Source organism: Rhagoletis zephyria, unplaced genomic scaffold (assembly GCF_001687245.7).
Source record: "Rhagoletis zephyria isolate East Lansing unplaced genomic scaffold, Rhagoletis_zephyria_1.1 Rzeph_scaffold_12636, whole genome shotgun sequence".
NCBI lineage: Eukaryota > Metazoa > Arthropoda > Insecta > Diptera > Tephritidae > Rhagoletis > Rhagoletis zephyria.
This window is the reverse complement of record NW_016169710.1, coordinates 1-14,140: the sequence shown is the minus strand read 5'-3', so window position 1 is coordinate 14,140 and position 14,140 is coordinate 1. Positions and strand designations below refer to the sequence as shown.

Genomic DNA, 14,140 nt, shown 5'->3' with positions numbered 1-14,140 from the left:
TCATCCCTTGTCAAATTTGGTTTGGAGACAAACCGGTTTCGGCGTTGTGCCATCTTCAGTGTCATTTTTCGTTCTCTTCCGCATTTATATTTTCGCCGTTATATCTACAACTTATGTTTTTCATATCCCCGATTTTTTTGAGGGTATTAGTATTATTTTTTATGATTGATTTAATTATATTATTAATAAGGATGTCGGCTATGTTTATTGCTCACTTATATCTTATGTCCTTTGTGGTAACGAAAGTGTACGAAAAATTGTTTTTGGGCCAGAGTACATGGAGAGTCTTACTAAATGAATAAAGAAAACACTGAAAATCGGGACTTAATCGGTACAAATATGAAACATCGGGACACTTACACGTCCCGACTTTTAAAAAATATTCAGCGGGACAATTTTCTCAAAATCGGTACTGTCCCGCAAAAATCGGTACGAATGGTCACCGTACTTATACCTAACTTTAGTCTGTGTACGCGAACACTAGTGCTAACTATTGACTGTATATTTTGTTCGAAAAAAGCTAACTGACCTGGATACTTCTGCATTGCATGTCAACTAACTTGCAACTTGTAAATTGTAACTAACTACTTTTGGATATAAAATATCAATAAAATTTTTGTGTTAATTTTTTATCTACTTTTATTTTTGCATATTTGTTTACATTTATGATAATATAAAATTTCGAACTTCATTTTATTTGTCCTGAATTCGAAAAAGAATTGGTGAAGTGGGGAAAAGATATATTCAAAGTACTTTTTGTATGAGAATATTTAAATAGAAACTTGTAAATAAAAAAACTCCCGATTGGGTCTGCATGACTTTACAACACACTTTAAGTTGTTTTTGTCATAGCCAATTAAAAGTGCGTGTTTATAGAAATCCCATCAAAAAGCTAACCATAAGTTGGTTATTTTTAACAATTGATAATTTTTCACTGCAGGGATTCTAAACCGACGAGATATATTTTTGTATAATTTAAACCTTTAAAGGACCACAAGTAACATGTCTACTAATGTCAGCGGGCTAGAATATCTAGCACAGAATGCGGTCTAAAAAATACAAACAAAAAATCGTAAAATATTTTTCTATATTTAAAACCTTATGAATTTGTAGACTAGAATTCGACGTTATCCAGTGAAAATTTTTTGTATTCTTTTGAATTTGCCTTTTTTCTTTAGGTAAAGTAAATTTTCGTTCTGCGGAATAGAAACGGCCAGAAGCAAAGTAAATAATTCACGAAATTTTTAATTTTTCTTGCCTCAACAACTTTTCACTCTAAGTTAGTGATATGTTTCCTTATAACTATTAAAAGATGGGAGATCACCACCACGTCACATAGCGAAAAAAAATATCCTGCTATTTATTCAAATGTCAGTAAATTATAGCTAGCCAAAAATTATAGAAGTTTTTGCCAAGGAAGTATTTCGATTCGAAGGCAATTTCGTTTTTCTTTTTGCCGAGCGTAGGGATCGCCTTTTTACATTTTCCGTCATTCGGATCGGCATTTGCGGTCGGATCTTAAAGTATGATATATTGATGTTCTTGTCTAGAGAGGACACTTGTTTATTTCATAGTTCATTGACCTTAAGTTAAGCTAAGGAAGTATTTATATTATTCCAGTAGCACTGTTTTAAAAGAATTCTTTATTGCCGAATGTAGATAGGTGTCACGGAATATTAAAAAAAAAAGCGACCACATGGTTCGGCCAAAACAAAAAAGAAAAATTCCAAATTGCCTTCCAAAAATACTTTGGGCTCAGGGTGTACTACATAGTTATAAAAAAAGGTTTAAACTAATTTTTTATTTTAAAAAATTTCTTCTTTTCAAAGCTATAGTAAAACTTAAGCTTCCCGTAAACTAAAGTAAATTCTCACAGTTGCACAAACCATAGGTATTACAGTTATATAACATTTTAGTATTGAAAGTTTGGGAGTTAAAACAAAAAATAAATGGTGAATTTTTGTTACTTTGAGTAATGGAAGTATGTACCCAGCAAAAACTTTTCTTTTTGTGGTACTTTTTGTATCGATGGAGTAACACGTTACAATACGCCTCAAGACAAAATTTTTCACTTTCTCGTTTACCCACTGAATTACATTGCTAAAGTTTAATAATAATTTGTACCAAAAAATAGCATGTAGGTGTATACGTGAAGTTATTCAAAGTTCCAACTGAATAAACCGCACTTGTTAAAATTGCACCAAATTTAATATATACAGACATACATATGTACATATGTACATACATAAAGAGTCAAATTTTCTCAAGTGGGCCACCCCCAAAGTTGACTTTTCGATTTTTTATATTTCATTGACCGAATGAATGGTTGCTGAAATATTTCAAAAAGTGTAAAAGCCTGCATATACAACTTTTTTTTTGCAAATAAAAAAATAAAATTAGCGCAAAATCTTTGGTGCCAATATTGCACACCATATTAACTTTCAAAATCGGTCAATGAAATAAAAAAATCGAAAAGCCACTTGAGAAAACTTGACTCAAAAGGAATGAAAATTTTTCTAAGCAAATTTACTCAAAATGATACTATCTATTATAGTATAAGAGGATTTGACAATATATCTTCTTTTTTTAGTATTTTTGTCCCATACATCGTGCTTATTATTCTATAGCTGATTCTTTAGCAATTATGATACATTTTCCCTTTTTTTTAATTTAATATTTTCAAATATCCGCTGTCGATTCGCCAGTGCTCTGCTCGATTGTCAAAAATACTTCTATGAGAGAGCAACAACAAAGTTTGCTACCAGAGACGAGTAAAAGTGATAAAATGTTGTTATAAATTTTAGTTGCTTAGTTCGTTAGTGGTCATTTAAATCAAGGATCATGCTTCGCACTTTGCCGAGTTGCTGTGCGGTTCGCTACTGGTTAAGTGGTTGGCGAATAGAAAACTGCTAACTGCTAAAGCCTTTTGACTTTGCTGCTTAAATGTCAATCCAACAAGCTAAAGACAATAAGATGGAATTAAAGAAGGCTTTAAGTAAATTTTAAATTGATATTCGATTTGAAAACCTATTTTTGTACATATGTACATACTTACTTCTTCATAAACCAAAAAATAAAAAAGTTACCAATACGAGACAAAAAAATATACATACAGACATATATGCATAACATACATACATAATTTGCATGCGTATAAATATTTTTCACTAAAAGTCGGAATAAGTGGCATGCTAAAAAATGCTTCAAATGCTTTGTTTGCATAATTACAACGTGAAAATATATACACTAATGGCCTTATTCATAAAAAATAAAGTTGCTTTAAAAAAGGTTTATAAACTGAAAAATATGTGAAAACGTTATTTTATAAAGCTCTTTACACCTACTTTATTTTTTATGAATAAGGCCATAAAAATATACATATGTACATGCATAACTGAAATGAAAGTAACTGTTAAGATATGACTAAAAATACAACCATATTTGAAAGTGATAAGGAAATGCACACATAAAAGTATATTTGTAAAAGTACATACCTATACCACATACCAATAAAAAATGCATATACATATATATACATAAATGTTAATGAAAATAAATAAATGGCACAAAACATTAATTAGTTTTACTGTCTGAGAGTTTTAAAACAATGCACATAAAAAGAAAAGCTGTTACGTTTTAAGATATTACTTTATTTGTATTTCTTTTTTCTTTATTTTTTAGTCCACAAGGTAGACCCTACATCGTACATAATAGTAAAAAAATGTTCACCCATTAAATTTTTCCTATTTCCCCAGTAGGTATGATATTTTCATTCTTACTTGGTACATATTTCTAACTCCATTAGTCAAAGAAACCAGGTAAACTTTTAGTGCACATGAGTACATGTACTATTCGTATATTTTTGAACCGTGCTCCTTAGTAAATTTATGACATCGTGTTGATTAGGCGCTTGAATAACAGCTGTACCAGAAACAATCATATTGGCCCCAGCCTGAAATATTGAACGGTAACTAAAATTGTTTTACGTAACTACCGTAACATGTATTCATCACCTTCGCACAAGCTTCAATAGTTTTCGGCCCAACGCCGCCATCCACCTCAATGTCTAAATTTGGATAGTGCTGTCGCAGCCACTCCACTTTAGGCATCATATTTGCCATAAATGATTGCCCACCAAAGCCAGGTTCGACCGTCATTACCAGTACCACATCTGCAATATCTACATACTTTTCAACTACTTCGACCTGAAATAAATAAACACATTTTACCGTATAACTAATTGTGTACAATGGATTGGTGTATGGTTCCTACTTCGGTACCCGGTTTCAGCGCAAGTCCGACTTTCATTCCCGATTCGCGCACTTTCCGGCACACATTTGAGACTTCATTCATTACTGGTTCAATGTGGAATGTATAAAGGTTTACACCTGCATCAGCCATAGGTTCAATCCATTGCTGTGGGCGTGATACCATCATGTGAGTCTCGAAAAAATCTTTCTAAAAAAACGCAATATCTAGCTAGAAATCAAGTATAATTTTCAACACTCATACATACGTATAATTTACTTACCTTAATTTTATTCCGCAAACACTTTACTAGTGAGTGACCAAAAGTAAGGTTTGGTACAAAGTGCCCATCCATTACGTCCAAGTGTAGGTAATCGGCACCATTATTTAACAACTTCTGCGACTCCTGTGCCAAGTCAGCTAAATCAGCATTCAAAATCGATGGACCTATTTTTGCTTCCACTGGCATTGCAATTGATTTGCTACAAATTTTAACCGGAATGTATGTTTCAGAAAATAAAGCAAATATATGTAGGTATGTAAAACTAAAACGAAATGATAACAGATCCAAGACCTAACAGCAGATCGGTCAAATGCAAGGGTCGAAACTGTCATTAAAACGTGCAATTGTAATATTTTTTTTTAATACCGATTCACAATAGATTTATTAAGAAGCATCATCAAAATTATAAACGAAATCCTAGGTTGAAATTTGTTAGTTATGACNGTATTTTTTTTTTAATACCGATTCACAATAGATTTATTAAGAAGTATCATCAAAATTATAAACGAAATCCTAGGTTGAAATTTGTTAGTTATGACTTGCTTATTTATGCATGTTATTTGGTGGAGCCATTGGGTGGGACCTTCAATATTTGTTTAACTCTTAAGACAAGCTCATATTTTTCGATTTACTATTTTAAATATATTTAATTTTCCGTTCCACGTAATCTAAATTATACAAAATTGTATTTAATTCATAACTTACAAATCCATCGAAAAATATTATAATTAATATACATAGTATGTACTTATAGATGTATCTTACATTGATAACCTGAATTAATTACTCTTTTTGAAATTGTTACTATTTACTCCAGATCTAATGCAAATTCAACGAGTTGCCATTACAATTCCTGTTTCTCATTTGAATGTTCACTACTCCAAGCGCCTGGGTATTCCTTATTTTCAATTGTAACACCTTTACAACTCGGTTGTTTCACCAAGAAATCTTTTGCATCCCAAGCTTGTGACCCATCTTTGAAAAGAAAGATTGCACGGTCGTCATCCACCATATATCGTTCCGCCTGTATATGGTTGTTCCATAGGCTAGTTTGCCAAAGTTTTGTTATTGTATCGGCCTCTTCACGTGTGGGTTTACCACCTACAGATACAAAAGTCATGAGCGTACGCCCCTTTTTAGAAGCTTTTAACAACTCCTCGGGATTGGTACTATCAAGATTGGTTAGATCAATTCTTGGTTGTGGACGAAGGTGCTCGGGAAGTTCATCAGGTTCCAAAGGATCTTCGTCTTCCTAAGAAGAAATTCAAACATTTGCACGTTGCAATTGTATTAATGCATAGTCGGCCAATTATGCTCACCTCCCATTGATCCAGCAATCTTTCTAAATCGGCATCGGTGAAGTCGCGTATATCCTTTTTAGCCCATTCAGGCTTCTCTCCGTCTTTTGCCTTTTTGGTAATGCTCCTTGGCACAAGTGCTAATAAAGCAATTAAAATCAAAATCCGCATATTTTGCAGTTTTATTTATTTCAACTTTTTACTACCAATCAACGTTCACAACAGACTAGTAAACAAAACACGTCCATTCAGAGAACGTAAATTTACGTTCTCTGGTCCATTCAATATAGTTCACAATAGTCAAACCCACTTGGAAATTATCCAAACAATTTTATATAAGACGGCTTTTACATGGTTCAAGTATTCAATTCAATTCTGTTTCCCTGTTGAAGAGAGGGATGAGAAAATAAGGAGCGTACACATGGGTCTGACATTTGCTTCTTTCTCATTTAAAGCACCGAAAACTTGAATTCAATAAAATTGACGCATGTAAAACAAATTGTAAACTGAAAAAAGAATGAACAAGAATTGCATTCAAGTTCCTGAATCATGTAAATTGGGCTTAACATGCATATAACCGGTTGTCTTCAAGGTTTGCGAGCTCTCGCATGCTTTCAACTATAATTTTTGTTGTTTGACAGGTATTTTCTCATTTCGCAGAATTCTTCAGAGTAGCAACATCGTTTATTTTGGTGGAAAATACAAATTTAGCCTGCAAAGCTCGAACCTTCTGATTTAGCGATAGTTTACAAATGAAAAAGTATGCTGTCAAATGCCCAGTCAACATAGTATCGAGAGTTGCTGGAATTGCACTTCGCGGTTTCATGAAATTACGTCGCAATTCATGGTTAACTTTCTTCTATAGTTGAATTCATGAAATTAGTTGCGTTCAAGATGCTTCACGATATTCACGCAATTCACGGTTTGCAGGAACAGCTGTTTTCTCCATTAATAAACCTTATGGGAGGTGGTCACCTGGAACGACTTCCTGTAAAAACCTGCAAATCGTGAAGCATCTGGAACGCACCTATTAGTTGCTGGAGAAAACAGCTGTTCCTGGAAATCGTGAATTTCGTGAAGCATCTGGAACGCAACTAATGTGTTTCTGCAGACAATTTTAACCAAAATTCGTGAAATTAGCTCCTTAATTGACTTGCACCTAAACGTAGGAATCGTAGGAATATGCGTCGTCACGCAAGCGAGATTATAAAGCACGTGGAGAGGTCCAGTAATACACACTAACCAGTGCGATGAATTATTGCATGCCATATAAAACTGTCTGCTTTTTTTCATTCCATCACGTATCACCAAAGAACGTAGATAACGTTCTTTGGTATCACCAGATTATTTATCGAGTAATCGTTTAACAATACAGCGGTGGCTACCCGTTGGATGTTCCATGACTACAATAAACAAATATTGGAGCTCGTTTGAATTATTTGGCTGCTTATTAATTTTACAAGAGTTATGTTTTTAAATAATTTTGGTGAACCAGTTGCAGTAGAAGATTTCGCAGCCAACAATTTGGTAATAAATATATGGCGTTATTCTTCGTGGTCTCTACGTGAAATAAAGCTAGATTGTTTTTCTTTCTATTTACTCAGGATCGTGACGCTCCTTTGCTGTTGGCTTCTCCAAATCAAATAATAAGCACTCTTCCAGAAAGTTGGTCCGGTATTGTATACACAACTCGACGTATTGTAAGCGACCTAAAGCGAACTGACGTAAATATGCTCTAAATTCAAACGCGTTCTTTAATTAGAATCTGCATTATCTGAATTTTAACAGAAACTTAAGCTTTTAGAACAAAAGCGGCTACTGGAATTGCAAGAAAACAATGCCACGGAGGTAAGATTATCAAATGACAGTCGTATTTCCATAACTGCATTTGTGTGGACAAAAGGAAAGCAGGAACCGAAACTAATTTTCCAAGTTAAAGGTACATTTCGGGTCTCTCAAATGTGTCGTTGTCCGTATTTCTTTTTTGATATCTTAATTTCAGATAAATATTTAACGAGAATATGCGTGGATGCTCTTGCCAATAATCTTAACATCATTATCACGAATAACGTCTTAAGAAAAGCCATAAAGGACGGAATAGACATCGTGCACTTTAATGATAGATTTGCCAAAGATTGTAGTCCCAAAGATCCAAAAGTTCAGCACATTTGGTATAGGCTGCACATATTAATTTATCTACTTCGACCAAAAAAGGTATGTGGCTTGTACAATACCACGATGCCGAAATATGTTATACAATGCTGTAACAAACCTGATCTAAACCGCTTTGTATAAGCATATCTAGGATTGAAATAAAACTAATTCAAAGATTTATATTAACATGATGTATTTTAATTTACTTTGATGTCCATTACGCCTACGCATTTATGCTTTCTTCATCTACGTTCACTCTTGAGATTACTTGATCGTGTCGCCCCAGTACGTCCGCCGCGATTTGGCTTGGTTGCTTGTGATGGCGGAATAGAACCAGCAGTGGTTACTGCTTGCGTGGATTGTTGAACTGAGCTTGTAGCAGTTGTATTTACAGACACTTGAGCGCTCAATCCACTACTTAACTGCTGTTTCTGCTGCGTTTGTCCTAAGGGTTGTAGATTTACAGTTTTAGTAGCTGTTGTTACACTCGACTGCTGGATACTTCCACCTATAGTTGCTCCAATAATTCGTTGAACTCCTTGACCGGTGGGTACAATACTTCCATTACTGCCTGGCTGCTGTACCTGCTGTGTAGAAGCCGGAACGCTACTTGTATTGGAGCCAACTACAGGTCCTGTAACTCCACTTGTATTTGGCATTAGTTGAGGATTGCCGACTATTCCTCCCAGTCCTTGTGACTGCTGCTGTGATTGTTCAGGCCTTTTCGGTTCACTCATGTTTATTTGCTCATTAAATGTCATACAAAATTCTCCAATTTTATAAACTTCGCCATTTTTGCCAGAATACAGGGTAAGGCAGTGACGCCAAATGGAAGCGTATCCTTTCGTCAGCTTAATAATATCGCCGGGCGCTATAAGCTTTCCCGGTTCATCCCAAATAGAAACATTAATGCAAGCAGAATGGTCTCCAACTTTGAAATTTCGCACCTCTCTATTTTCCTTGGTTACAGTGGCAGTTCCTAATTCTAAAACGATAAAAATTACGTTGATATTCTTGAGTCCCGGCTTAATATCTTTTATGAGTATGCTGCATTCGCCGTTGTACATTATGCATAAAATTTTACAATACTTTGCGTTTTTTTATAAAAATAAACCCTGTCGCATGTAGGAATGTCCGAAAAATATCGACACATCGAAAATATCGATGTTTTACTTCGATGCGTCGAAAATTTTCCACTCGATCTAAAAATAATCGATAGATGATTTTTGATAACTGACATTTCTAAAAGGCCCTAATACGATATTTCCACGCTTCGTAATTCGTTCTCGAAGTAATTGCTAAGTAATTCGTGAATTACCCTGTTTCCACACCACACATTAGTAACTCGTTTGGTAGCTCTAGTTCTTGTTCTTGTTCTTCGCTATTTATTATTATTTTTGTATACTGCAAATATCGAAAATGGAGCTAAAATTTAAGTTATCATCAACAATTTTAATTTATATAGAGAGGCGTCAGTTAGCACATAAGAGAAATTACTGGCGTGCAGTTTTGGACTCGGCCAAAATCGCTTAGGCGGTTACAGCGTCAATAAAAAAGACGGAGAAGTAATGCTTCTCATTTTTACCTTCCTTTTATTATCTCGGGATGTAACTATGCACTACTGATGCGCCTAAAAGATGCAGTGATTTCTATTCTCAAGTTACATACCTAATGACAGTACGAATAGCAATTATAATAGGGAGGTTTTAGTTTTTTAAATTATAATTTTATTATGTATTTGTTATTGCTACCGTCCCCGTTTTCACAAATTATACGCATTTTCACTAGCGAAAGGAACCGAAAAACACATGTTAACGTTAATGCGCCTTTAAAAATGAAATCGCATTTTAAGTTGCCAACTTGTCTACATACAGCGCAACAAGTTGACAATCTGCCTCAAAAATAAAAAGTTTTTGATTTTTCTCCAACCTGACGAACAAATTGACGAAGATTGGCCAACTTGCCTACACTCAGCTTATTTAGCACCAACTTCTAGCGGTTGGCCGATAAATCAATGCGTGTGTAGGACCCTTAAAGACCTGCTCAACAGGCGCGGTACGGTTATCAAAAATTCCCAAAAGCGTATAATTTGTACCAAAGATAAGATTGAAAAAATAGGAAAAATAATAAAAATTATTCCAAATATCGCCTGAAGCGACAAGAAAACGACTCGCCAAGGCGAGTTGCCTTCGGCAGACGTTTTAAAAATTCTCAAATTGCTGGTCATATAGGTATTTAAAAAATGCGTGCGTTTATTCGAAACGAAAGCGAACATCTTTATTTGAAAATTCTATCCATGGCCTCTTCCCCAATTCGGACATTGAGCAGTTCCTACTGTTCACAGCGGCATCTATGAGTGAAGTGGCAGGTGTAGCTCGTTTCATGGAGACTTTTCGAAGATGAGAAAATCTTCACAAGTTAACAAAACTAGGATATTTCAAACATATTTTTACATAAAATTATTTGAATTTTTTGTTATAATCTATGGTTAAAAAAATATAATAAAAGCCCGATAAGGCTCTTATCAAATACAGAGAGAAATTTCGAAATATTTATGTAAGTATGTATGTACTCACTTTCGAAGTTATTCGAAGTTTCGTCGAAATGACACATTTGACAACACTTTGCATCCAAGCCCACATCCACCATTTTTGTGAATGAAAAGAAATCTATTCCAACCAATTTTCTGAGAAATTTCTTTGAATTGCAAATACTTTGCAAAAATTTTTTTTAAATTCGTGGGTTTATTACAAAAGTGCTTATTAAAAGTGTGCAAAAGTGATGGCAACCAACGAGGAGCAGCGAGAAGCTCTGACGGCAGAGTTAAAAGCCAAAGCAATTTGTCGCTTTTGTCTTTCTCAAAGGACCGACGATCTCACTAACATATATGCAAAGAATAGTCCGGTTAAATCTTTATTCCCGCTGCCGGTGGAAATAATGGCTGTGGCCTCTATAGAGGTAAGTAATCTACTTGCAATAAACATAAGGAAAATAATTGTGATAAATTTCGAACATTGTCTAACCGCGAAATTGGTTTGTTTCCTAAATAGATTTGTTATGATCCCTGCTTAATGCATATACAGGAAAAAATGTGGCAATTCTAAATTCCGCGCCAAATATTAACTACTAGTTTGAATAAAATTTTAGATCCACTTTGAAGCTGTTTATATTTATAAATTTGTTCATTGAACACACAGGTCTACTTACCATTAAAAAGCGTGGATATTCCTATTGTTTTTGGGGGTTGTCCGTGTAGGTGTTTATGGACTGACAGCTTGTTGGCGGAACTCGGTCAAGAACAATAATCTTCGCTCACTGCGGACAAAGTGCAGCTACAATACCGATGTTGTCGCAGCACGGGCAAGAGCTTTAGGAAATTTTGATGGAGGCGCAGGCCATAGGCAGATAACTACTATACATATCATATATGTACATCAGTTGTTTCCGATTACCTAGATCCGATAGTTTGGCGAACGGCCACATCAACTGTCGTACTAAGTGCCACAATGCACAAAATATGTTTTTAACTAGTTGAAGAAACTTTTAAGTTCAAACATTTCATTCAAAACAGCCCCCCGAGAAAAATCAAAGACGCACACCACCAAAAAGTAGTCTACTAAATATGTATGTATGTATGTAATACAATTTCTTATTTTAATTCAAGTTAATTCATTATTTTAGAAAAAATACGCTTATGATTATAATGTAACGTCTTCAAAAATACATTTAAATTCAGTTAAATGGCAAAATTAAAGCAATGAAAATGGGGAGCAGTTCAGTCTCAGCTTTAAATACACACTAAAATGTGTACTCTGTCGCAGTTGTACAATGTAATGATTGCTTAATGATTATCTATCAACTCCCTTTTACCACATATATGTAATGTACCATGCGTGCATACGCGTGTAGTACATATATTTTTGCAATGATGATTGTAATGTGTAAAGAATTTCAGACACCTGCTATTTGTGCCACGTGTCCAAATGGTATGTTTTGAATTAAGCGCCTTTAGATGGTTTGTCGGTAAAGCGCAAGATACGAGTCAACATTGTCGTAATGCATGGAATTTGTTTCTGCTGATGCATTATCGGACAATCTGGCACGCAAGACTCAAAGTCGACTGCAACACGCTGATTGACGAATGTTAACAAGGTTAAAATATCGTGTTTTTTCCCATTAGCATTCAATTCATCCACTAGTGACTGCATAAACCAGGAACCATTAGTGGTATTACGCCACAGAATAGAAGCCGGTATGGTTGAATAGGCAATAAGAAAATCGGCATGAACAGGAATTTTATAGCTCATAGATGTTTCGCCATCGGTTTCAGTCTTACGCATGAGTACTCCAGGGTCGAAATGGTCGCCCTGACAGGCTTGAATAAAAAATAATTTGGGCTTTCCCGCTAGAGTAGGGCAAGTATGTGCGCTAAAGTAGTGCCAAATAGTATCTAATTTATATTGAACGTCCTTGGCGTAGAGGTAGCCGTGCTCCCCATGTGATAGTATGGCGACGGCAATACAATCGTTATCGGTGTGATCCTGAGAAGCAGCTGAAATTTTAATATTTTTAATAAATACAAATCGTAAAAAAAATATGTGCATACCTTTATCGACATATTTGAGAATTTCTCTCAATTTACAGTCTTTATAGATGTCTACCTGAAAATCAAGCTTTTTGAGGGCAGCTCCTAACTTTTCACAGTCGACGTTTGTACCTTGTCGCGATTTTAATGATGGAATATCGAAATATTCATGGTTGAAAATTAAGGCAAGACCTCGATTTTTATGATTCATGTTGTATTCGCTCGCATGACGCTCAGTGGGCATATACGCGGTATATTTGTTCAATCTTTATAGTAAGAAAAACAAAATATCTCCGTTAGACCACAAAAATGTTTGAGCTTATCAGTACAATATAAGCTGAAAAAGTTAACCTAAATAAAATTATAATACATGCATACGCTCAACTAAAAATACCAAATCGTTGCATTTGCTTTTATCAATATCGTTATTTGTGTGCGACGCGCAAGTATCGAAATATTTTGCATCATAATTATTGAGTTTAAGTTATCACAGCGCACGGCAGTGCGCGCAAGCGATTAATATTTACCCTGCACTAGCATCGTCAATGTTTCCATTGGATCCAATCAAATTGTTTTCTCCGCCCGCGCATTTCTCCCGTCCCGTTGGTTGAGCATCTAGCTTATCACGACCCATCATTAGTATGCCTGTTTTGTCCTTTCCACAAATGTCGTACTTTATGGAAATGCATTCGTCCGTCATCACGTTATTTCGTTTTCAATTGCAGGTTTTCCCTTTTAATCAGTCTCTTCTTGCATACATATACATACATACATTTGTATATCAATATTGAAAAATCTGCGTAGTTTTTGCTCTGCAGGTATGATTTATGAATTTCGATCCGAGATCTAGGTAATGCGCTCTACACAAAAACCTCCAAAAATATTTACAGAGTTTCTAGTTCGTGTGTAAGTGCGCAGCAGTTGTGGTCTAAAATTCGTTTAGATTTAATTCATATTCGAATGAAAAATAGTTTTCACAATACAATTCTCTACCCAAAATGGATAGACCACTTTACAAACCGTGCCCGTATGTAGCTAGCGATTACTCTGCTGCTAGAGGTCAGTACGTTTAATACTAATAATGCTCCTACTACTCTGTAAATTCAAAGCAACAAACAAAAGCAACGTGCCGAACAATCAATTGCATAAAATATCAACCAACGTTAAAAACAACACTACACTTGTTTGCTAGGAAGAAGGCAAAAAACTGATAAATACACATGAGGCGAGACGCCGCGCATTTTGTTGCAATGAAATGGAATTGTTATCGGAATTTCCGAAACAGTGTTGCGTTTTTGTGTTTATGCGCTAAAAAGGGATAAGTCAAGTCAGGTGAATTTATGTGGTATAATTAGACAAGCTGGTTTCTTGCTCTTTCATTCGCGCATTACAAGTCTTCTGTTTTTGCTTTTACTGATTTGACAGCTTGACCGAAAACCGAAATTCATACATAAACATTTTTTTGCATTATTGCTACCACCTTATATGAATTTGTCTTGAGTTAGGAGAAGGCCCCGGTCACCCACTCTTTAAAATATTTCTCCCCGACTGCAGCATGTACTTTTTTTTCTT

General features: G+C 35.0%; 5 protein-coding genes across 6 annotated transcripts; 1 reads left to right on the top strand and 4 right to left on the bottom strand.

Annotated features, from left to right (window-relative positions):
- Positions 1-3,629: 3,629 nt before the first annotated feature.
- On the bottom strand, positions 3,630-4,880 carry Rpe (ribulose-phosphate 3-epimerase). Its single transcript, XM_017634022.1, has 4 exons — positions 4,532-4,880; positions 4,273-4,458; positions 4,014-4,205; positions 3,630-3,952 (listed from the first exon to the last, which is right to left on the bottom strand). The coding sequence occupies exons 1-4, from the start codon at positions 4,715-4,717 to the stop codon at positions 3,827-3,829; spliced, it is 690 nt and encodes a 229-aa protein (XP_017489511.1). The 5' UTR covers positions 4,718-4,880; the 3' UTR covers positions 3,630-3,826.
- Positions 4,881-4,976: 96 nt separating this feature from the next.
- On the bottom strand, positions 4,977-6,102 carry boca (LDLR chaperone boca). Its single transcript, XM_017634027.1, has 2 exons — positions 5,851-6,102; positions 4,977-5,783 (listed from the first exon to the last, which is right to left on the bottom strand). The coding sequence occupies exons 1-2, from the start codon at positions 5,998-6,000 to the stop codon at positions 5,376-5,378; spliced, it is 558 nt and encodes a 185-aa protein (XP_017489516.1). The 5' UTR covers positions 6,001-6,102; the 3' UTR covers positions 4,977-5,375.
- Positions 6,103-6,455: 353 nt separating this feature from the next.
- Positions 6,456-8,169, top strand: LOC108377754 (uncharacterized). Of its 2 annotated transcripts, none has more exons than XM_017634025.1 (5): positions 6,456-6,589; positions 6,970-7,356; positions 7,434-7,553; positions 7,618-7,768; positions 7,832-8,169. In XM_017634025.1, exons 2-5 carry the CDS (start codon positions 7,297-7,299, stop codon positions 8,122-8,124), a joined length of 624 nt encoding a protein of 207 aa, XP_017489514.1. In that variant the 5' UTR covers positions 6,456-6,589; positions 6,970-7,296; the 3' UTR covers positions 8,125-8,169. The 2 variants fall into 2 exon arrangements, with proteins under 2 accessions (XP_017489514.1, XP_017489515.1); XM_017634026.1 differs by lacking the exon at positions 6,456-6,589 and adding an exon at positions 6,617-6,676.
- Positions 8,068-9,146, bottom strand: LOC108377753 (SOSS complex subunit B homolog). The gene is made up of 2 exons (XM_017634024.1): positions 8,190-9,146; positions 8,068-8,130 (listed from the first exon to the last, which is right to left on the bottom strand). The coding sequence occupies exon 1, from the start codon at positions 9,048-9,050 to the stop codon at positions 8,226-8,228; it is 825 nt and encodes a 274-aa protein (XP_017489513.1). The 5' UTR covers positions 9,051-9,146; the 3' UTR covers positions 8,068-8,130; positions 8,190-8,225.
- Positions 9,147-11,567: 2,421 nt separating this feature from the next.
- Positions 11,568-13,826, bottom strand: LOC108377751 (caspase-1-like). Its single transcript, XM_017634023.1, has 4 exons — positions 13,589-13,826; positions 13,096-13,496; positions 12,590-12,834; positions 11,568-12,535 (listed from the first exon to the last, which is right to left on the bottom strand). The coding sequence occupies exons 2-4, from the start codon at positions 13,266-13,268 to the stop codon at positions 11,982-11,984; spliced, it is 972 nt and encodes a 323-aa protein (XP_017489512.1). The 5' UTR covers positions 13,269-13,496; positions 13,589-13,826; the 3' UTR covers positions 11,568-11,981.
- Between the last annotated feature and the right edge of the window lie 314 nt (positions 13,827-14,140).